Below are 24,186 nucleotides of genomic sequence, written 5' to 3'. Positions count from 1 at the left end.
CACTTAAGACTTGACTGATCTCTACAAAGTTACGAACTTTAATACCTACCATTGAGTACTTGCTTAATGAATTTTAAGCACTACCTAATAAGACTGTATCAGTACCTAACGGTATGAACACTAATGCATATTACTAATTTGGCGTTTGCAAATGTGTTAATGGTTGTGAAGCCCCCGCGAAACAAGGATTAAATTCGTCGTTGATTAACTTTGTGCAGTAATAAAATAAATCAAATGCGTACTTTTTAAGTTTTTTGCTGAATTTTCATTTATTTATAAAATACTAGCTGACCCAGCAAACGTTGTTTTGGCGATTTTTTTTTCTAGTTGTATGTATTTTTTAATGTCACATTGTAAAAAAATAAAAACAAAAAATTTCGTCTACAAAATAAAATATATGTTTTTACTGTGAGCAACCCTTAATACTTAGGGGTATGAAAAATAGATGTTGTTTTATTCTCATACCTACCTAATATGTATACAAAATTTCATAAAAATCGGTCGAACCGTTTCGGAGGAGTACGGTAACTAACATCGTGACACGGGAATTTTATATATTAGATAATGAAGCTGAATTATTTGTTTGTTTGTTTGATCGCTCTAACCTGTGTATCTATCAGCACGATTTGGAAAATTCGTTCAGTGCTTGATAGCCAATTTATGAATTACTTTCGCATGATAATATATATACATATATATGATACAGTAAATGTGTCAAAACAGTTTTATACACTTTAAAATAATAATCCGATTATTAAAACCCTAACATACTAGATATATTGAGAACATTATTATTATGTCGAACATTCCTGGTACAAAATTAAGTTTCAATTAAAACATAATCATTACTTATCAATACAGTTTATTTGTACATTTATATCACCTATATAACAGGAACACTGTTACTATCTTTACATAGTGTATGAGTACAAAAGTTTTAACTTAAACTAATAATAACAAAAAAAAAGGGCTAGGACGATTTAAATTCTTCCGAAAGTAATATAGGCACACCTACAATGTAGCTTTTTTACAAGATTTTAACCTAGCGAGTTTTAATTTTGAAGTAAATTTTCATAATCATTAACAGTCAGTACAGTAACGGAATCAATCAGTAACACAACATAACTTTTTCCACCGAAGTTCTTAATGTATTACAAGAAACCCTGTAGAGTCATAAAAAGTAACACATTAAATGCTTCATATTATGAAGTAAACGAAATGGACATAAAATATGCAGTGATTATAGCAATAAGTCTACACTTGTTGCCCAACCAAAAGCTTTGCCTAATAATTCTTTTAACACCGTTAAATTTATAATCTCTTCACTAATTCGATTACGCTCATAAATATTCCTTAATTTTCTTCTCTTGAGTCTCGGCAAAGGGCTTAAATTACAAATAGTTGGCTGGCACAAAATCCAGCTCAACCTACTTTAGTATAAATTATGTTATCAAATTAGGCTCTACGTAAGAGCATATATAAATTCTCTGGAATTTATAACATCAATATTTCCAAAGTTCATCCTCCTCTTTGTCCGTAGAAATTTTGAAATTTCTCGATTACAGTAAGTATTTGTTTGGGTTCACAAGGGTTTCCGTATGACGTGAATTGTGGGCAACCCTGAATGGCGAAGCAGTCATACGTAACTTGTGGCTGATGGCAGCAAGTTAGGACTGCACCATCACAGGCACTAGGAGGCGTTCTTCCAGACTGAGGCCTGTTCTCACTTGATGACTCTGGTTTGAATGGAGCAGGTGTTGTACTGGGTGGCTTGTTTAAAGCCGGAGGAGCGTTTTGTGTAGGACGCAGTGGCTGCGCAATACTGTTTTGATCATTCGAGTCACTTTGTACACTTCCATGTTCAACTGGAGGTGGTGGCCTAACAGGTCTGTCCAGACGAATAGGATCAAAAGAAATAGGTCTGCTGAAGTCTAAGTCGTCTGTATCAGTTTCGTTGATGAGGAATCCCCAGTTCTGTCTCGTATCTTCCATAGCTGGCCAACGGCTGGCTATATCTGGTTCTGTTCCATTGTTGTCTGACGTTTGTGGCCTATCGGTCGTTGGCGAGGGGTTTTGATTGCATCGGCAGTCCTCAGGCGGTATGTAAAGAATCGGGTAGAAAATAGGCACATGCGGTATTGGCGGAGGTGGGGGTTGCCTAACAAAACTAGCTATTTCTTGTATCCGTCTATGTATTTGGACTAGTGGATCCTCATTTCCGTAAAAGTTTGGATTAGGACCGTTGTCGCGTCCAAAAGGTGGAAAATTTGGTGGAGTTATTGGAGGAAATCCAAAATTATAAGGGTTATACCACCTTTTTTGACGTTGTGACTCAGTAGAGTTACTTTCAGTTTTCGCGGCTTCTTTTGTGCTATCACTTGTGTTTTCAGTTTTTACTTCTTTAAGTTCTGCGTCGAGTTTAGGCTCCGCTTGTTCTACTTTAGCGATATCTTCGAGCTTGCTGACGTCACCAGGTGCAGCGTGAACGTATATTTGCAAGATGAGAATGCCAAGAACAATGCGACTTAAACTCTCCATCTGAAACAATAATAAAATATTTTTATAGTAACTATCGTTAGACTGATTAAGCTTAATAAGTTAAAATGTATGTTGCCGCAAAAGTAAGATAATCAAAAAAATCATAAACGTTTGTAACATTAGACCTAATAAACATTCTAAAGAAAACCCAAGACACATTAAATTCTTAATTACATAAACAGCCATTGGAAAAACACTGCTAGATGGCATCCTAATATACATTTTCTACAGACTGCTTAGTAAGGCATTAAACCCAATTTCACTTAAATTTGACACGCAATCTTCAGTAGATTGCATCTTCCTTTGTGATGAGAAGCAGGTCATTTCTGACAGCAGTTATTACTCGTTAACCAATCGTGTTTTGTAATTTCACAGGAGTATTAGTGAAATTACATAAGTATGGAAATATTGACACATGACGACAAAAAAATATTAGTTTATATTAGAAACTCATAAAATAAAAGGGGGAACTAAGATGAAAGTGGAAGTTCTGAATTCGAAATTTTAATTGACGAGTGAAGTTAATCCTAATGGGTTATGAACTCACGGATTAGGATAGCAAAATTCTGTTGTAACAGAAATAGTGCAAAATAATACAAAATACGAAAACACAAACATGAATTAAATTTAAATTAAAATCATGGCGTAAATAACAGGTACCTGAAAACTCTTTTACCTACATTTATCAATGGATTAAACTCTGAATATTTATGCCTCATGTCATTTAACGCCATCTGTCAATCGCAATGGTAGTAAAGGTATGGTATAAACAACTGATAAGTCCACCTGTGACAATCCAGACGTCATACAGGGGTTCGGGAGGGCAGAAATGCAATCGTGTTTTGTTTTAACACTAAAGCGCGAGAATGACTCATTTTTTTAGTCTATACGTTAAAATAGTTTCAATATCGGAAACCAGTATTCGTCTCAATATTATTGCAGTTGGTTAAGTGTGATAGCAATACATTTTTCAGGATGATATTGCTCTTCCACGACAGTGGAGCTAGTCTCCGGGTGGGTAATCAAAAATGAATAAACCAAGGCATAAAAATGTTTAACTTAGTGGTAGCCAAAATTTCAAGATTTTTTCAAACGTTATCGAAATTACTCGATGATCCGGCTTCACTACCCAAATAAAACCTTGCAAGTGGACTTTCAAAAGATAATAATAGGAGGAAAATAGCTGACACAATCGCACACAACTAGTCCAAATTGCTGATTCTAGGAACGTGACTTCAAATGTATAACGCTACTTTTATAACGACAGCAAAACTGTCACGTAGTCACCTATAACAATTCGAAAGCTTCCTTTTCTTAGTCATAGAAGCTTTAATTTAATTCAAAAGTCGGCTTTGTTGACTTTATTCTAGGACCTCATAAAACTAGGGCTACATTTCAATTAATGTCCCAAACAGAAATAAATCTAAAAAATAGTTTTCTGTAATCTCAAAACACGAATTTTATACACATACACGTACAATATTCACCCCATTTCGTACAAAAGATCTTCCCTTATTTGGGAAAGCTATCACGAGCGTGTAGTCTAGGAGTCAAAGTTTTTCAGAGCGCCCCACCTATTGTCTGACTAACAATCGTGCTGCTACTGTTCTTATTCCCATTACCCGAACACTGAACTACTCTATCGGAATAAGTACAGAAAATTACTTCCAACTTATTACTAGTTTCTCGACTTTTGTCTCTTATCCGTACTTCGTTTTAATTATCCGAATATCTTAGTCGTTAGAAAGCTTTTCACAGATAATGAGGACGTTTCTTATGTTGAAAGGTGTCATAATAACCGATAATTAAAGGTGTATGTGTACATACCTTAATTATCTGACGGTTGTGTTTGTCATTAGTGTCATGTCTGGTGGCTTATTGCGTAATTATTTGGGAGAGTAGATTGTATAGCACTTTACTTCGAATCTTTACCTTTGGGGATTGCGTAGGAAATATTTGTTGGTTCGAATGTGTATTACCGTGTTTATAGTTGAGTTTTCATGTACAGCTTATTCTGTTGCTATAAAACTTTTTTTGTCGGAACTATAACTATAAAAAGGTTATAATGATAAAAAATCTGATGCATATTCAAAGCATACATCTACAACGTACCTCTCTTTTATCTAAAAGTTGGTATACCAAATGTCACCATTATGTCTTTTTAATATTTTTTATCATTTTTCCTTATAAAGTAAAAAATAGCTTCGCGGTCAAAGGTACCGGTTTTCCCGATTTTACTACATTATTTGACTATATGGCGTGTCACAGATATCAATATTTTTTGCATGGTAGAATTTTCTCATATTAGTGGCAATTATCGACCTAAATCTCCCATAACCTCCCAGATTACTTAATCACAAAAAACCATCAATTGTATCGTGTTTTGGCATTCATGGTTCCGTAAAAATAACACGAGGACATTTGAATTGAATAGTATCGACAAACGAAGGTAGGACAGTTGCGTGTTAGCATTGTCATTGATAATACTGGAATTTGGTTTACTCAGATATAATGCGAGTTGAAATACATTGCTGAGCCGCACAGCTCTGGTATCAAAAGTGATTAAGCATTGCCAGAATTGTTTCAAATCTTGCACATTATTACTCCCCTAAAGAATATCTAGTATCAAACCGTACATTCAAGGTTATCAGGCTGTGTGATAAATTGTGAGACAAGTGACATAAGTGACATTCGATAAACGTAATGACGTCACATTTTAATTGCTAGGGAATTACAGTACCTATTCGGTAAATCATCGGTCGTGTCATTTCTATTTTAGAGCGATACGATTTGCTTTGACGTTTGTATGAACTTTACTTGAGTGTCGTTGGTTATATTCATTTAACGACTTAGTTAATTTTGTACGCGACACCTTTTCATCGTTGTTGGAATTATAATTAATTTATAAATATTATTTTTTAAACATAATAATTATGTATGCATATTCAGTTATTTTACAGCATCAATGATTTACGTAAGACCATCTTTTTAATAATAATAATAATAATAATAATAAATTTATTTATTCGGACAACAGAGATCCATACTAAGCAGGTACATGAGTAAATATAAAATAAAAATAAAAAAACAAATTAAAGTTAAAATTAATACAATATGGTGAACAGGGACTTAGTCCGCTGTACAAACTTAAACATTAGTGGACAATCAAACTTATTAGCTATAGTGTTCAGGATGCTGTGACTGCTCCCACGCAACCGACCGACAAGCGACGCAGTCTTTTTACGCCAGAGGGCATCAAACCCGTCGGTACGTGCATCAGCGAACATGCCCGATGCACTGCAGAAGCGCGGAAGCCGTAACAGTGCCCTGAACGCATTGTTATATTGGACTCGCAGAGCACTATAAGCCCGTTGGGTATAGTTAGCCCACAGACCCCCAGCGTATAGTGAGGTACAATATGCCTTAAATAAGGTAATTTTGACCCCATCTGTACACCGGGAAAATCTGCGAGCCAACATGTTCGCCCTAACTGACAGTGCTCTGCGTTCCCTTTCCATGTCCATGTCGTCCTTCAGGTCGTCAGTTAACCAATGTCCAAGATATTTAAAGTTGAAGACTCTTTTCAGCGATACACCATTAAGAACAATCGGCTGTATTGGTGGACTCTTTGGACCCGATTTGAACGCCATGCATACGGACTTCTTTACATTGTATATCAAACCGTGAGAGGCAACAAACAACTCACACACTGCAATAAGCTTCCGAAGAGCACCGATTGAGGGAGCCAGCAGCACCATGTCATCTGCATAGCTGAAGTTGTTACAGCAAACACCATCAACATAGCATCCGACACGCATGCCGCTAAGCTCCTCAATCAAGGCATTTACGTACAGGTTGAAGAGTAAGGGAGAACTCAACCCCCCTTGTCTCACCCCACACTCCAACCTGCTCGCATTCGAAAGCTCGCCCGCCCACCTCACACGGTTCTCCTGGTTGATATACCAATACCTCAGGAGAGATACCAACTCTGTCGGCACACTTGTGTTAGCCAATTTCTCCCACAGGACATCATAGGCCACGAGATCAAAGGCTTTGCTCAAGTCCAGGAAACAGGCGTATACAGGAGTTCGTCTATCTGTATAGTACTTGACAGTGTGCTTCAGACTATATATGGCTGTGTCAGTAGACAGCCCAGGTCGAAACCCGAACTGAGCATCATGCAGTTTAATGTGCATTGTAAAATGTGAATTGAGTACACTGTCAAGCACCTTAGCTAAAATGGTCGCCAAGGAAATTGGCCTGTAGTTCGTCTTGTCAGCCATGTCTCCTGTCCTGTTTTTAGCAATTGGAACCACCAGAGTCCGCATCAGTCCCTGAGGAAGGTATTCATGGTTTATGCATAGATTAAAAAGCATAGCTAGGACTCTAGGTAAATGGACGCCAGCATGTCTCAGGTGTTCGACACTGAGTCCATCGTGACCGGGAGATTTACCTCCTGTCATCTTCTGAATGGCAGTTTTTATTTCTTTTGCAAGAATGACGGTAGAGACTGTAGAATGACAGGAATGCAAAAGTTCCCGACACGGAGGACCCAGAGGCGACTTTATGGAATAATATGATTGAAACATGTTAGCTATATCCTTTGGAGTAGAGACATTGTCAACACTTGCAGGAATGCTAGGCTTATAACTGGTACTGTTTGTACATTTCCAGAAATTCTTAAAATCAGAGTTTGCATGATGCTTGGCCAAAATATCCATCTGAATCTGTTGTTGGTGGTTTTGACACCACTTGAGTTTACCTTTGAATTGTTTACGTGCCTCTACCATTTCATAATACGCATCAGTGTCAGTGGGTTTACCACAAGATACCCATGTTCTAAACTTCAGCCTAGCATTCCTGTAAGCTTCTTTTACATTAGTGTTCCAACCCGCCAATACCTTTTTGTGCCTACCTTTATATACACGACACGATGTTCTTGACGCTTCGCATAAAATATTTACAATATTAATATATAATCTGTTAATAATTGCCTTATGATCAGACAAGCTACATTGTTTACCACTGCAATACTCTAACTCGGCCGGAAAATCGATGCATTTCAATTTCGTATTACAAATACTATTATACTTAATTATCTGAGATCTATTTCTAACTCCCCAATTTATTTTATTGCAAGTTGTGGGTTGACAATTTGTTTTGTGTACAATTATTTCTAAATTACATTTTATAACTAATGGAAAATGGTCAGACCAGTATACGTCATGACTTATATAAATATCCGTAATACACGAGGCGGCAGCTTGAGTGACAATACAGTGGTCTAACCATCTTTTACTATCGTGAGCCTCACTAATAAATGTAAAAGTGTCCTGAGAATTAAGGAGATTCAAATCCGCACAAACCCAATTTTGCTCAGATGAAAAGTTCAGGAGCTCGTCAAAAAAGCGTTCACCAGGATGAGCATTGAAATCGCCTAGTATAAATACAGACTCAACATTACTGTCATCTATGATTGCACTAATAGTCCCTAAGCAGTCCGTAAACTCAGACAAGTTCTCACTACAATCTACAGGCATATATACACTAAACACTAGCACAGAACGCTCATCTGTCGTGACACTTATTGCTGCGATTCGCGAATTCACACACGATATCACTGAGACACTTTGGAATGAAGATTTACGCCACAGCAGTGCCACTCCTCCGTACGGCCTGCCTCGCATCACGCCAGCCGTCGCATCCACTGCAGATGTACCAGTACTCCCAAAGTCATCGTGTATGGTATTTAGGTATTGTAAATCACAGGGCATAAGCCACGTCTCCTGCAATGCAACTATATCGGCAAACTCGCAGAGTTCTTTGACCCCTTCAACTGACCGTTTAAGGCTCTTACAATTAAAAGATATTAAATTAAGGTTGCGTTTTATATCCATAATTAAAAATACATATATCTATTCGCCGCTGGACACGGTAGTTCTATACGGCCTGAAACGCCGACATTATGATGATAGTTGTTCGCCGCCCTGATCGGCAGTTCTGTATGTTCTGAAACGCCGACAAGTGACACCGTCAGGCCAGAGTTCATTATTCAGAAATATATTTAAATTTTGTCTGTCCACAGTAACCTTGAAGGCATTGTATGGTTTTATAGTTTTCATATTTATTTTTTGAAGTGTAACTTCTTCTTTAGTTTTACTTTTTAAATATCGTTGTATATCGTTTTCCGAAGTGTCCTTATGTACGTTCGATAAAAACAGGAACACATTTTTAGTAGCTGGCTTAAATCTGTCTTCTGGTTTGACTTCAGCCTGGCCTCTGACAACATCGTGTCTATTTTTCAACCTCCTTCTCTGAACCTCGACCCACTCTTCACTAGGACCAGGTAACTTCCACTTTCCTTCTTGTCGCAACATATCAGCCAATGACGTAGAATTATTAGTGTGAATATTTTTCGATGACACATATACATTTGTTTTTAAATTACTTGTTTGGTTCGGCAATACTGAATTTGTATCCGCTATAAAACTATTTTCTAAATTTTTATTCACAGAATTAATATTCTTATTTTCTGTCAATAATACGCTTGGGGGCGTGGCTTCGCGGGGGCCCGCGCTGTCGAGTGCGCTTGCACTTGCACTTGTTACGCATTCCGCGTTCAAGGTCACGATGTGCGGCTCGCGATCTATGCACAATTTAGGCAAAGAATATTGTGTTTTTAATGGCGGTGGTGTATTAGTGAACTGAGTTTGTGAAATATTTTTATCGGAAGTATTGGAGCTCACCAGTTTTAAATCATTTACTTGATCCTTTGTTACGTAAGTTTCTTTTATTTGTTTTACCTCTGACTGTAATAAAACAATATCCTTTAATAATTTTGTGACGTCGACATGGTCGAATGTAACCGGTGGTAACTTTTGTAAATCCTTTGCTACAAACAAAGGAGTTTTATCAGGATCAGTACTCTTGAACACGCAGATGATGTCCTCGATATCCTTTTGATCCTTATTTTTGCGTCTTGAGATGTTGCGGGTATTCGTAGATATTGAGTTAAATAACAGATTTTTACCGTTACTTATATCGGAGGTCGAGAACGCACTCACACATATTCGAATTAGGCTTTCTTCGTCCATTACGTCTATTTTATTTTGAATAAAGCATAGTAGCTCATTTATTACAATATTGCACTGAGTACACTTTAGTATTTGTTGGGTCATTTTTAATTTTATTTATTTTCTACATCCGCACACTGCCGTGGTGGCGGGGAGACTGACTTTTTAATTTAAGTTATTTTTTTATTATTGATAGGTACATATAGACAGATAGACACTATATTTTATGAATTGCATAAACTATACAACTTGTAGAAGAATAATTTGCAATTTTAAGGAATATATAATTTTATAAGGAGTTGGACCTTAATGAAGGAGTCCATGGATGCGCACAACTGACATTAAATCATACCTTATATGATTACGATATGACAAACCGAATACACTACGCGATTATGTCTACAGCTACGGACAGCAAGGTTTTCGACTGACTCAAGAGATGAAAGCAAATACTGCTATAATAAAATGAGTGAAAACGAGACACTAAACTGGATCACATTATATAAAATTTGATATTTAAATAGAGTCCATAAAACTCCCACGTGTATTACCCACATGGATGTGAGATCAATGCCTTTGTGGTTTTAAAAAATCCATCAAGAACGTTGCACTCACTTGAGGGTTTCGTAAACAAGAAAAAAAACTGTGGTCACTCGTCAAGATTATGACTGTGTTCGTGACTTGTTGCTTTAGCTTCCTTTCTTAGCACCAGCAGTAAGTTTAAATATTAGGAAATTTTCAACTGAAAAGCTTTTAGGTCCGTGAGATACAGTCTGGTGTCAAACGGACAGACAGCGCGGTAGTAGTAAAACGTTAAAATTTTCGATTTTGGCACTGAACCCTTACAACAAATAACGGACTGGCTTTTATAACTAACCTTGATTATTTTATACTGATGGAAACATAACAAATGTAATATACCTACTCAATGAATCGCGTGATTAACAGATTTATTTGATTCGATTTGCTTTTTTTTGTAGATTGTGTTTTATGAATTGTATTGTTTAAAATGGACAGTTATAGTCTATCCGATAATTTAATTCGTTACATAAGTATATGTAAACCGTGAATAAGCAATGGTTACGCAATTACGCAATACGCAATCGCAAAAAATGACAATTCTAAGATATTTTGTGCCAGAGTATTCCTTAAAATAAATGAATGTAGGATGCCGAATCTTTTTGTCATTCAAAAGCTTCAACAATAAGACTAAAATGGTGTTGGACACAATCATTTTTACGCCCAAAACTGAGGGTTCCGCACACGATAACAATCTGCATAGCCCCCAGATATTTGCCACGGACGGCAGTATCATTGTTCGCAATGATATCTTCATTCATAAAAAATAAACAGAGTATATTCTCAATTTGTATAGAACAACATTAACTTTTTGCCTCCGTTTCTAAAGAACGAGTTTGGCTTTTAACGGGACGACTTCCGAACGACCTTTGCAAGTTTAAGTTTTTGATCCACTTAACAAAATACTTAGTCGGTTCTTTTGTCGCCCGCTGCGCGCGATGATTAATTTATTTTTTGTGCAAACCGATCTTTTTTTTTCTTTGGTATTAAAGTTACTGATTTCATGTTTCTTCACAACGAATGTATACATAGAATCTTACAGAATAGTATGGTACCACAGTGATACAATACCTAATTGTTATTATATCCTTTGTTTACGATTTCAGTGCCTAATGGGGTTTTCCAGCTATTAAAAACCGTGTTAATTATAAACTGGCGTAGTCATGAACTTGGCTACAATCGATCGGGATCAACGCTCTGTGCATGACGCGTATGCTAATGGAGGTGACGTGATCGAAGCATTGTGTACCGGTAATAACATCCACTTAAAAAATACAATACTTTTTGAACCAAATTATCTAAATGTAATTGCTTGACACTCGGTATAATGAGGCTGGTATCCATCCGCCTACTAATAACGTCACGTTGTCGACCAATTTTCCGGTTTAAAATTAAGGTGTTAATTTGATTATGTATCTACTAAGATTAACAAACATGCAATTAACATGCGTCTAAGAATTGATACGAATTAGCACTTATCGTTATCCTGGTTGGTAATGATTATGCCTTTTGCCACAAATTCAATGTCATTTGTCTCTATTAGCTTTCAGCTCTATTTTTAAACATGCTTGACTACTTTTCACTTTCCTTTGCTTAGCTTGAGAATTTTCCAAGTCGATGTCTGCTTCTAGTCTAGCAAGATGCAAATGAATACTGTGTTGTATATCTTTTACTAGATATCAGTGTCTCTAGCTGTAGATAGCTGCAACACATGGTCTGCGTTTTGATGATTTACATGACCAACTTTTATTACGGATGATACATAACGGTCGATACAGTCAAAATTCGTTTCGTTCGTAAAACGTACCAATAAAACGAAGACCAAGTGGGTACCGGCTAGTTGCGCCAAATACCTTTTCTCAATAGTCATGTACTTTTCACGAATGTTAAAAAAAGTTTTCACACTCAACCTTTTTTTTTTATAAACGATATATAGGTTTATGTATGTATACATGCATACGTATATTTATAAGTACCTTCAATACAAATATCAGCGATGAATTGACATGTGCATAGCTATACCTATTAAAGTATTTGCCTTTTCATATTCGCTGTTTATGTCGCACGACGGCTATCAGAACTGGTTTATTATAATACTACTAGTTTGTTACTCGGAGATATATTATTCACAATTTATTCCAGTGTTGTGAATAAAATTTTCTCGGTATTGACAGGATTTTCCTTGAAATCTCTTTAGAAATCTATTCTGTCTGTAGTATTTACTAAGAATTTATTTTATTAAAGTTACACACTTTGTCATTATACATTGAATAATTATTGTAACTCTCTGGGCGGTTGCATCTCTTTGTATAGATAAGTCTGGCAAAAAAATGGCTGACCATAAACGTTAAAAAAGGTTTTATATAAATGTCAGAGATAGCCTGACTTCCGAAACAGGAGAAAAAGCATGGAGGATCACGAAAAAGGTTACACTACCTAAGTAGCTTTTGGCTGATAATTTGTGTGCTCAAAGATCAAGTTCTTCGAAATTAGTACGTTATAAAAATAAACCAAGTTTTTATACATTAATAAGTTCGATTGACATTGGTACTACTTAGCTCCTTGTCAATTAAGAAAGGTTACTTTTGACAGATTTACGAAACAAAAACTCGATTGAGTGATATTTTATTCGACCTTTTCAAAGTCTAACGTTAATCTATTGGCCTTTGTTTTTTTTTCCTGATTTACTGAAACGAAATGGCGTTTCAAAAGCCTTATAAATATTACAGGACAACTTAGGAACGAAATTCACACATCAATGTTTGTTACCACCATAGGTGGAAAAAAAGCCTTTTCTGTAAAATTTGTAGGTACGTTTATACCAAATAAATATTCCACGTCCATGAATTTTTGAAGAATATACTTTGTACGTACCTACGTGTAACAGTCGGTTCTAAAATGTCAGTCTTGAAAGAATGGGCAAATTTTCGTTTTAAAACCAACTCTGGTAGGAGTCCACCGCTCGTATATATCGACTTTTTGTGAGACAAACAAATTGAGACAACGACTTTCTGTGTACAGGTTACATGGACTGTAAATGTTACATAATGCATAGTACAAATACGTATAAATGATTCATGCCTGAGCACAACAAATACTACACCACGGTCATACCTGCCTAAAGAAATAAAACGTAAAAAAGAGGTTTAATGTTTAACGTATGTGTTGATGTGATACTAATTCCCTCCATTTGTTTATTTGTAACACAATGTTTCGAGATACGAGGTTACAAGATACAAGGCTTTTGTAAATCTTGCCCTTATAATATGTTTACGTAAATATAAGCCAGACTGGAGGTATAGGTTATTCAATCAAAGATAAACTTTTGCAATTACCACTTTTCCTCAAGCTTAAAATTATTAAAACTTAAAAATCTTACCAAGTTCAGCTGAATATTGTATTTTACATGCAGGTATAAGCTGCCTTTTTGACCCATCAACCACGTACCCTATACGTATTGTATTCAGTAAATAACTATGATCATTTCCTATAAGGAACTGACGAATTTTACCAGATATCCTTTGTACTTGAAGATTTGATCTATCTTAGTCTTTCATAGCAAAAATAGACAAACGAATAATACTATTTTTTATATACCTACACTACTCCGGATGCTAATTTACTCTCTTCCGTTTCAACAACTATGATTCATGGAATTCAATGTCAAGACCATACTATAATTTATTTGTGCATTATTTTCAATGTTATCAACTGAGTAATTGTCATTTTATCCAATAACGGAAACTGTTCAAATTTCACTCAGTTAAATATAAATTAAATCAGGGATTAAAATCGGTTTATTTTGCCAGTTTGTGTTGTTTTTTAATTAACTTTGTCCTAATTAAATATATTTGTAAAAAGGTTTGACCTATTCAAACGAGGAAAAACAGAATTTAGTTAACATGAGTGGCTCGAAAAGTTTCGGCAAAAGGACGGCAAAAGAAAAGATTTAATTTTCGGTCCTGAAATGCATTTATAGTAATATTAAAAGTCATTTCTTCTTGAAACTTAGGATAATATACCTACTATAGCCTAAGGTCTGAATTGGCTACTTAATACTTATCATATACGAATTATTTCGTTCGATGGCTAGTTTCTACCAGCAAGCCAAATTTTCAGAATAATAAAATACAGACAAGTATCAGGTTCAGAACTTGGCTCGACATGCTACCGCGTGTTTAGATAAGACGCGATGGAAGTCCCCAGATGACATTTGTCGTCTATTCAATAATATGTTTCAAATCAAAGAAATGCCTATTCCCTATATTTATTTTGTACTACTGTGTGTCAATCGCGAATTTTCATTTCCATTTGTATGCCTTCAGAATCGTAAACTGTCATTTTCTCTCATGGGCTTCGCAATACAATTTTCCAAATCGGAATACATGTACAATATGGATGAATGCCGTAAAGATCTTAAGATTCATACATACCTATTTTATTTTTGTTGATCAACTATTTGTATTTATAATAATTTTGAATGTAAAACCAGTCTCATCGATACACGTGTATATCAATAATAATGTTGTTTTTAACAAATTTTAAAACCAATTCGGAATCAAATACGGAACGTCTGTTTAAAAAAGCAAAATTAAGTAAACAGGTTTTATTTCGAACATTTATTGAAAATGTGGAAATTCCAAAATATTATTAGAACACGACTTAGGTTCCACTATGCAAAGGCAAATTCGGTTTAAGTATAACGAAATACGATATATAGCATTACTTAACATAGTTTTTGACTCCTCTTATTTGAATTCAGGAAAATACATTTCGAAATAAATTAAAATCTTTTAGTAATTAACCTAACAGTTCTACAAAAATAATGGGCTCTCGTCATTTTTTTTAGGTTATACTCGTATGTGATCATACTTGGCTCTTTTTTGAGCGTTTAAATAACATGAATACGTAAATGTTGACGGTTCGAGGGAATTAAATATAAAGTTTTAATTTAATAATATTTTCCGCTTTAGAGACATAACAGTTGGCATTATCACGCAATAGTTTTAATATTTATTTACGGCAATATATAAATGACCTCGACATATTGGGGTCAACTTATATTGGTCGCATTCATAGGCTCTTCCAAGACGATTCATAACATCTCAGATTCGTTTTTATTTTTATTTAGGTACATTTCAACATAAGTTATGATGATCTTAAGAAGTTTATGAACAAACATTGACGTTTGATACACATATAAATTAATTTTTTAAACAAAGTTAATGGATAACATGCAGCTTTTATTTTTTATTATAAAATTGGACACGATTCACTCTGTTTTAATTGCTCTAGCAATTACATCGTGAAGTTTTCAATGCTGGTAATAATTAGTAGACTCTGATGTACTTGAGTATGAAGATGTTCCTATGCGAATAAAAAAACATTAAAATCATTATCCTTTCACTGTTTGACCTTTCCTTGGTAGGTGTTAACCGCAAGTGATTATGCATCGGTCTTTGTATACAAGTTACCTACTCAAGATATATCTCAATTTTTTTTTTGTGTCGAGTAATACTTATTTTGACATATTTTTTTTTGTTTTATTCTAATAGAAGAATCTGCTTACTTTATAATTTGGGTAAATACAGTCTGTTCTGTACATTCACATTGAAATTAACTTTTCGTCGAAAAATACAGTCAAAAGTAATGTTTGGTAAAAACCAATCTTGATATAATATTAGATCAATTAAGAACACACATGCTTATAAAACCAGTTTGACTAGAATTTTACCAAAAAAAAACAGAATTTGTTTTAAACTCGCTGTTTTATGCCAGTTTTATGGACAAAATTTACAATAGAATTATGTTCACTTATTTGCTTAATCATTTAAATTCTAAGCCTAGTTTTTGAATAAAAAATGTGGAAACAAAACATTTTTGAAGGACGATACCGTTGTGGAATGTTGAATGTTGTCTTCAGAAAGCCTGAAGATTAGAGATAAGGTATTTTGTAATGAATGTCGTATTTTATCAAGCGAGACATAAATCTTAACTCTAAATTTTAACATGTTAAAAGATATTGAAATATACCTTAAACTGTATAAGGAAAATAATGAAAATTATTGTTGTAATATGATCAATGTTATCTTGTGATACTTTTATTATTTAGGTAAATAAGGTGGCTAAATGTTTTATTTAAAAGCACGGATTTTGGATCCACTTACTTTATTGTTTCTATGACTTAGAGCTTATACTTGTAAATGAGAGACGACTCTACAGTGTTGTGCGCGATTTTTGATTTTGAAATACAATAATATTTTAAGATGAGACGATAGACTTCGCGACCAAAGTATAGTGATTTTTTTTTCACGACATGAGAAACTTTTCAAAACCAATGTTATATCCTTTATGGTTTAAATATCGTCCCAATCGATTGGCTCTTTGTTCTATGTTTTACATCATCACGGTCGGTCCAGCTTATTCAGTTAAGAGTTTTTGGAAAACCTGTTGCAATTGTGGAAGGGAGATAGTGCGCTTCATAGCGTAGAGCGCCGTCTTACTCTAACAATTGCAAAACTATTTCTTAAAAAGATAGTGTGAGCCCCAAAACTATGTAGAGTTAGGCGCCATATATACCCACCTAATTTAAATATTCATGAGATTGCACGCTTATTCAAATAATCTGAATTTAACAACAAATGTCATGCATGTTATTAACATTTTTATTATAATATTTGACCACTTACATAATTTTCCCAAAATATAAACGAAACTTCCCTTAAAGACGTTATTAAATGTATGTATGTCTCTATTTTAAAATGACGGAGATTACATGAGATTTACAAAGAAATAACATTTACTTATTAAATTATTTTTTTGTATTATTTTTACTCCAGTGCTACCGAAATTACTTGAACTATCTTAAGTTAAACGACTCATAGAGTAATCATCACGCACTGATCCGAAAAGCGATAGCAGCAAACTTCACAGGGTTCAAGTTAATTTGGTTAGTTTACATTTTGCTACTGCAAGAGTAATTAACCATTGTCTCGAGATGTGCAGTTCTTTGAACCTTGTTGAGTGGTGCGGTTAATAAACATGATCTAAAAATAGTTCCGATTTAATTAATGTCACTTTGAATTGAGTTGTTTGTACCCTGTTAATAAATTGACGGGAAAAATAAAGAAGTTTCAGTAAGTTTGTTAGATCATTATTTTAGAAACGTGATTATATTTTAAAAGTTTAATTGCTAAATATATCGGCAGTTGATTTGTATCTACAGTAGCTACTGCTTTTGTCTTTTTTTGCGCAAATAAATAGTTATATTTCTACTTATGATAGATCTTTTAAATATTCTATGATTTCAGGAAACAAGTCAGAGAGAGACAAGTGAAAAAAAATCTGATTTTGAACTGAAATAAAAAAGCCTATACATTCTCTACTTTCAGTAAATCAAACATTTTATTTGAACTCCAACTTACTTGATCAAACATAAACTTGAAAGATCACCGAAGAACCCACGTCGATTAAGTACAGTAAAATCTTCAAACAAGGAAGCTTTACTTCCGAGGCTATTTATAGCAGAACTGGTACAAAAATGATCCTATTTACATATTTATATCGTTCAAGTATCTTCAAGAGTTCAAAATACCTGAGTTACACATATTATTAACGAACTGACAGTAAATTCAAAACTGTATTTTGGTAGAACAGAAGGGAAAGTATTTTAATAAAAAATTATAAAAATTTTTGGTCAGAGACCTCGGTAGCGTAGTTGGTAAAGCTACTGGGACGTGTAGTAATTAGTCGCAAGTTCGAGTCCTGTCTGAGGTTTTAATTATTCTATTGCATATTTTATTTCAAATACGATCTTTGAATTATTAAATGATGTAACGGTTTACTCACGCGTATTTATCGGGGTAGCCCGACTAGTTTCGGACCCAACCGGAGTCCTTAATCATGAGCAGACGCGGCGGGATCGCGATCCCGCCGCGTCCGATAAATACGCGTGAGTAAACCGTTACATCATTTAATAATGAATCAGTCTCACGATAGTTATTATAAAAAACGATCTTTGAAGTTAAAGTTAAAAAAAGCCAGCAATAATATAAGTAACTAATCTGTAAATATTCACCACAGAAAATCAGAAAGAATAGAATTTTTGTAATAAAAATTTAAATCACTTATTATAAGACTTTAATTCGGAAAGTAGTACTTTAGTTAAAAACACAACACTTAAAATAAATATGAACTCGAATTCCATTGCCACAATATTTACGAATACTTAATTAGAATTTAAATGCATGTCTCCTCGGCAATGTCCTACAGAAATGTCAGTGTCACAACCGTATTACAGACTTAAACAAAAAAACTTCAACATGTTTATAATCTAATCTGCTACACAAATATAAACAAAATAAGACGATCTAAAGATGAGTTTGTAAAACAAAATAAGCCTTCCTTTATCCCTTTTTCGGTATTGGCATCTCAAGTATTTAATCACAGGCAAAAGGGTCAACGAAAAATTTGCTTCGAAATTCGGAACTATAATTTGTATACTAATAAAGACCTCTTTACAATATTTAACAATGTTGTCAAAAAGAAAAATAAACTCCTTTTTTAAATAACTGGTCGTTATCGGTGGGTGGATTCGAATTTCAAATACTTCTTTTGTTTTTTTTTTATCATTCTTTACTAGATCGGAGTTTCAATACCTAAGCATTTTGATACCTAAGTAGTGTGTGTATTTTTTTTAAACAGTAATTGAGGCACCGTGCTTATTCCTCTAGTGTTTGAGATGAGGTCTTTACCAATTTGTTGTTTTTGACCATTACAAGGATAGAATACAGGGGTTTATGTATCATTATCAGGTTCTCATCAAGATTAAAAATAGTTTGTATGTATGAACCATTGGTCACTATCACCTTACCCACTAATCTTGTCTACTTAAGAAACCAGTCTAGCTCGATCTAGTTCTAGACTAATTTCTAGATATCCCTCCATATCTAACCTTGATACAGAATAAGGATAAGACATTTATAAAACACGTTAATTTAATTATTTTCGTCCGATATTACACTTTATGTCATATTCTAAAATTAAGTCTTTAATTAATTAAGTTCATTAATAAGGAGGCTTATGACGCTCGCTGAGTCTATTTTGTTAATGTCAGATTTGTTGTTTTTTTTTACGGCGACTTATTTTAATTTTAGTTACATTATTCTAAATTCGTTTGGTCGTTACGAAATAGTATACAAAAAGATTTATAATTTGTCATATTATTGATAAAACATAGATAAATGGAAACCAGCAAAACAAAACGAAAATGAACTCGGACTTTAATTACAATAAACAAAAAATCTTTACAAAAAGCAATAGGACCTCACCTTTTCGCCAAATAATCCAATTCCAACAAAAAAAACACGTATATAAACACTTTCACAAATGCTATACAAACTTTTTGCTATGACATATTGTTTGGTTCACGTTTTTTTTTAATTTGACGAGTGTACCGCCTCGTGCTAGGGTTGTATGCGACTGAGTATGCGGAGTCGACCAAAGAGGTTTATACGAAGCCCATCACTACGCCACCTCCATCGACCAACATTATAGCGGCATCTAACACCGTTACTCACATCCGTGGGATATAATACCTCTTTGTGTTTTTGTAATTTTTTAAACCATATTGCAACTTAGAATGCCTTAATCGACCCGTTTATCCTTAGCCCTTCTAATCATTAAATGAAACTTTTTTAAACATATGGAATACGCGAAACATTGTTTAAAGTTTCCCATATTAATTGCGTGAGTTCAGTCATGTAGAACTTTTACATTTATTTATTCTTAAACCCAACGATTTTAGTAATTGATTGATTAAATATGTTGTTTTTGTGTCCTATGTATAAATTGACAACTCTGGCCATCTCTATCACTGACAAAACGATTAAACTTCGAGTGAATTAACAAAACGACCTCAGATTTACGACATTGTTAATAGTAATAGTTTTCCTGTTAAGATCACAATAACTTAGTCTGTCTTACTATACTATATATTCTAATAGTGTTCATAACTATCTATCTTCTGATTATTGGCCCCACATTTAAAAACCAGAAATATTGTACACAATAAGCAGGATTTTGTTTTCATTTCATTCATTGTCATTCCATTCTACATACGTTTGGACAACAATAATTTTGGTTGTAAAGAAGTTGCACCACAATGTACCATTTTATGCTTTCTCTTAAAAGAGGTCCATGTTTTGCATACTTTCTTGTGACTGACTCATGTGTGTGTCATATTAAAGGCTTATTGTGAAAACATTTTAGGTAATTCTGGCATTTCTCTTTAGTTTTAAAAGAAACCAGAAACCACTTTTATTAATCGCTAGAAAACTTGTTTCTTCAATAAATTTTCCAAGTTCAAATCAGAACATGATTTTATGTTTAAATATGTCACACATATAGCGGTTAACCAAGTTGCATCTCTTTTTATTTAGTTTTTCACATAATGTACATACATTAATGTAACATACAATGTCTGCTTAGCCAAACTTTATGAAATGTAAACCACACTAAATGCCAACTTTTTCACATTTAACAAATGAAAAATATTGGTTTATGCAGTCCGAAGTTAAGAAAAAACAAAACACACACGAATTGAGAAACTCTCATTTTTGAAGTCGTTTGAAAATAACTTACGATTTAACTTCCATATACGAATGTCGGTTCAATATTTATCACTACGGTTATCACGAACATAGTAAGTGAAATTCCGCAGATACCTTTATCAAGTATATTTTCCCTTAATGTACTATTTTTAGTTTCCACTGTAGATTGCAGTACTATATTATCTTTAACCTGCCTTATGGGCAATGATTACTGTACATCGCAACTAACTTACGTACATCATCGATCATAATTATTGTTTCGTACAAAATACATTGAAAGAGGTTTCCACTAATAGCTAGGTACCTTTTGTTAATAACTCTTCAAAGCCAGACGGTTCAAGTTTCTTAGAAAAGCTTAGAAAGTTGACAAGTCATTGATAAAGCCACATTGTTGCTTTCTAGGTTTAGAACTCAGACTGTCGTTAGGAAACCCTGAGGAATTTGCCGGTATTGCAATGCTGCCTTTGTTTTGATGAAAGAAAAAAAATGAATCATAGATATACCCCTGAAGATACCTACTCTGAAATGACTCTATAATATATAATTTCACCCCCCTTGGAGGATTTATCTTATCAACTAAACTGAACAGATAAGTAAATACATACTTAGAACAAATAGAAACTTAATAAATAATGTAAGTATTAAAAAGTATGTAAAAGCAACTTAGTAATATTATAGACTTTCAAATTTCTATGAATCGTGCCTAATTATTATTATTTTATTATCTGAATTTTATTCATCAAAACTAACGAACTATTATTACACTATTATTACAATACAATTCAATGCTTCCCAAGAAGATCAAGTTAAAATAAATTCGCAATATTCTGTTTAGTCGTGGAAAAGGCAAATGGACATTGCAATTTTAGAGTCGAGAACATCAATTAAAATAAACAATCGCGGTCGAGGGCCTTGTGATTTAGACAAAACATTATTACAAGTTACTCCGCACGATTCGACTGTAACAGAAAATAATAGTGATTATAAATGGTATTGCAACGCCTGCATCAATTATCTTAGCAACATTACGCTTATCGACAAAATAAAACTGAAAGTGAAGGGGTGACTAAACAAATACATATCCAAACAACATTGTTTAAAGTTGGTCTAAACGTTGTAGTAAACACACGTTTAGATCACAACGAATAATTGGATTTCCGGTTAAGTGCAAATGAAAGAGCGTGGCCGTGACACTTTTGAGTGTTCCTACGTCTGGTAATCTTCGTATCGTGCTATTGGAGATCAAACTATAGGACTCTATTATTACGAAGGTGTATAATTATACACTTAGTAATCTTCTGCTATAATCTTTGACTTATGAATGGCTAATTATAGTCGGATTTATTGTAATTTAGTTTAGTTGAATATTATTTATATTGTAGCCCGATTTTAATCGGATTTGAATATAATTAATTACTTGTATTATTAAAAAAAAAAGAATTTTAAGTTTACGATATAGATAACTAACAATCTTCAGAAAACGCCATAAAGTATTGCGTACTTTTGGTTTAGCGTTAAATAGGTAAATATACTACTTAACACTTCCATCAGAAATATTTGGTGTATGTATTTAAAATCTCATTATAAAGTAAAATTTGTTATGCGTGACCGTACCCATGCCACATGTTTGAACGTTTTTCTCTTAACAAACAGTTGATAATGAGTATTGTAAAGAGTATCTTCTAGTATTTTATTTACTATACAAATATTGTGGTTAGTTGTAAGTGAGCGTCGGCCTCGAACGTGGTCCCTCACCGCATTTGATGATCACAGACGATTCAGTCACGCGAGTTCAATAACCAAATGTCAGCTTGTCTAATATCAATCTGGAATTGCAAAACTGCAATGAGATCTAGAGGTCTACCACATAAGATTTACATTTAGAATGGTATGGAAGTGAGACGGCATGCTAAACAATATAAAACGGCGTCTCGCTCTTACTATATCAGCTGTGTTCGTTTAATAGATTGTGGTAGACCCCTGTTGATTACAAGGTGAAGCTATGTCAGAGTTCACTTGACAGGATGCGAAGGAAGTAAATTATATTTGTGAAGAAACTTTTAACTCGATTTGTTATTATATTGAAGTTGCTTTTAGCTTTGGCAAAGGAAACTTAAATGTGCTTTTGTAAGGGCGGAAAATGCAAGGATGTCATATTTTATTAGATTCATTATTGTTCCTGAGCTATTCAGAAATATCAGGAAGGCCTAGCATTAAGTTTTACAAATAAATTTTACATTAATAGATTAACTTAGATGGAAAAACATTAATTAATTTTCTTTCTTTTTCAGGTAAGTATTTCAGACAATTCTGACAAAAACATGCAAGGAAAATTTTGTAAGTAAAATATTTCTGCCCTCCTATGGCGGTAAAAACATGTGACATATGATTTCTAGTTGTAATAATTATAAATATCAAGTCTTTTTATACAAAGTTTCGATAACAGATTGTGTAAAATAAAAATAAATGAAAATCTTTCAAGAGACGTTTTAGAAACACAATTCAAATGCTTGTTATTAGTCTCTGCTAAGGACCTATCTTGCTGCCATCAGATACATCGATGATAATTTGCATTCGATATGTAGAACAGAAAGCATTGATAAAAACACCGCTTGTACGTTCCAGATGTGTATTTAAATTAGAGCACTCTTGTAAACTGATTCGATATTGCTTCAATTGAAAACCGTTCACAAGGACATCTGTTTCCAATGATACACATAACCGATTACAAATGCAATCAAGGCCGAAATTAAATAATAAAGCTATTGAATCGTGACGTAATATATGTGTACCTACAGATACCTATATATGTACTGTACGTACGGGATGATTATAATATACAGTGCGGCCGATGTAACTTAGTACCTTTGAAAAGAGCTGACATATATCGCTTTCTCTGTCTCAAACAACGCAAATGTATACTTCGATCTCGGTCCAACAGTCGTTTATCTCTTTTTCCGAAGCTCCAAATTACTTTTACAATATTGTGGATACGTTGAATGAATTCATTTAAAGCACTCCTTTGATAAATATTGGCTAGCCGGCAACCAAAATTCATTGTCAACGACCGCAACGGGATTTGATTGATGATACTCAAATGAGAAACTTAAATTAATATTTGTTTTTGTGAAAATGTAAGGACATTTTTATTTGCTATCCTATTGGCAAATATTATTTTAAGGCACATTTAGGATAAGCGTTTGTCAAATAACGTTAACCTATTGGATCTTTTGACCTTCTTGTAGGTAAACTATTTGGTTTCCTATAGCAGGACTAAGTCTCGCCCATTTGTCTTTAGAAAATCAACCATTTAACACCAATGCTTAGGGAATTTCCTAAAGCTCCTTGGTACGTTTCGATCATGCTACAACCAAGGAGCCTGTAAC

The 24,186-nt window shown here is 34.0% G+C and overlaps 2 protein-coding genes across 2 annotated transcripts in view; one reads left to right on the top strand and one right to left on the bottom strand.

Moving 5' to 3' along the window:
• The window catches only part of LOC113500860, a 168,696-nt gene that overhangs the window by 42,072 nt on the left and 102,438 nt on the right, over window positions 1–24,186 (top strand). The window lies entirely within an intron of this gene.
• LOC113500858 (formin-like protein 14) lies at window positions 846–19,728 on the bottom strand. Its single transcript, XM_026881758.1, has 2 exons — window positions 19,520–19,728; window positions 846–2,538 (listed from the first exon to the last, which is right to left on the bottom strand). Exon 2 carries the CDS (start codon window positions 2,536–2,538, stop codon window positions 1,519–1,521), a length of 1,020 nt encoding a protein of 339 aa, XP_026737559.1. The 5' UTR covers window positions 19,520–19,728; the 3' UTR covers window positions 846–1,518.

Source organism: Trichoplusia ni, chromosome 14, assembly GCF_003590095.1.
Source record: "Trichoplusia ni isolate ovarian cell line Hi5 chromosome 14, tn1, whole genome shotgun sequence".
NCBI classification, from domain to species: Eukaryota; Metazoa; Arthropoda; class Insecta; order Lepidoptera; family Noctuidae; genus Trichoplusia; species Trichoplusia ni.
The sequence above is the reverse complement of the archived record's forward strand: the minus strand, read 5'-3'. Positions and strand labels throughout refer to the sequence as shown.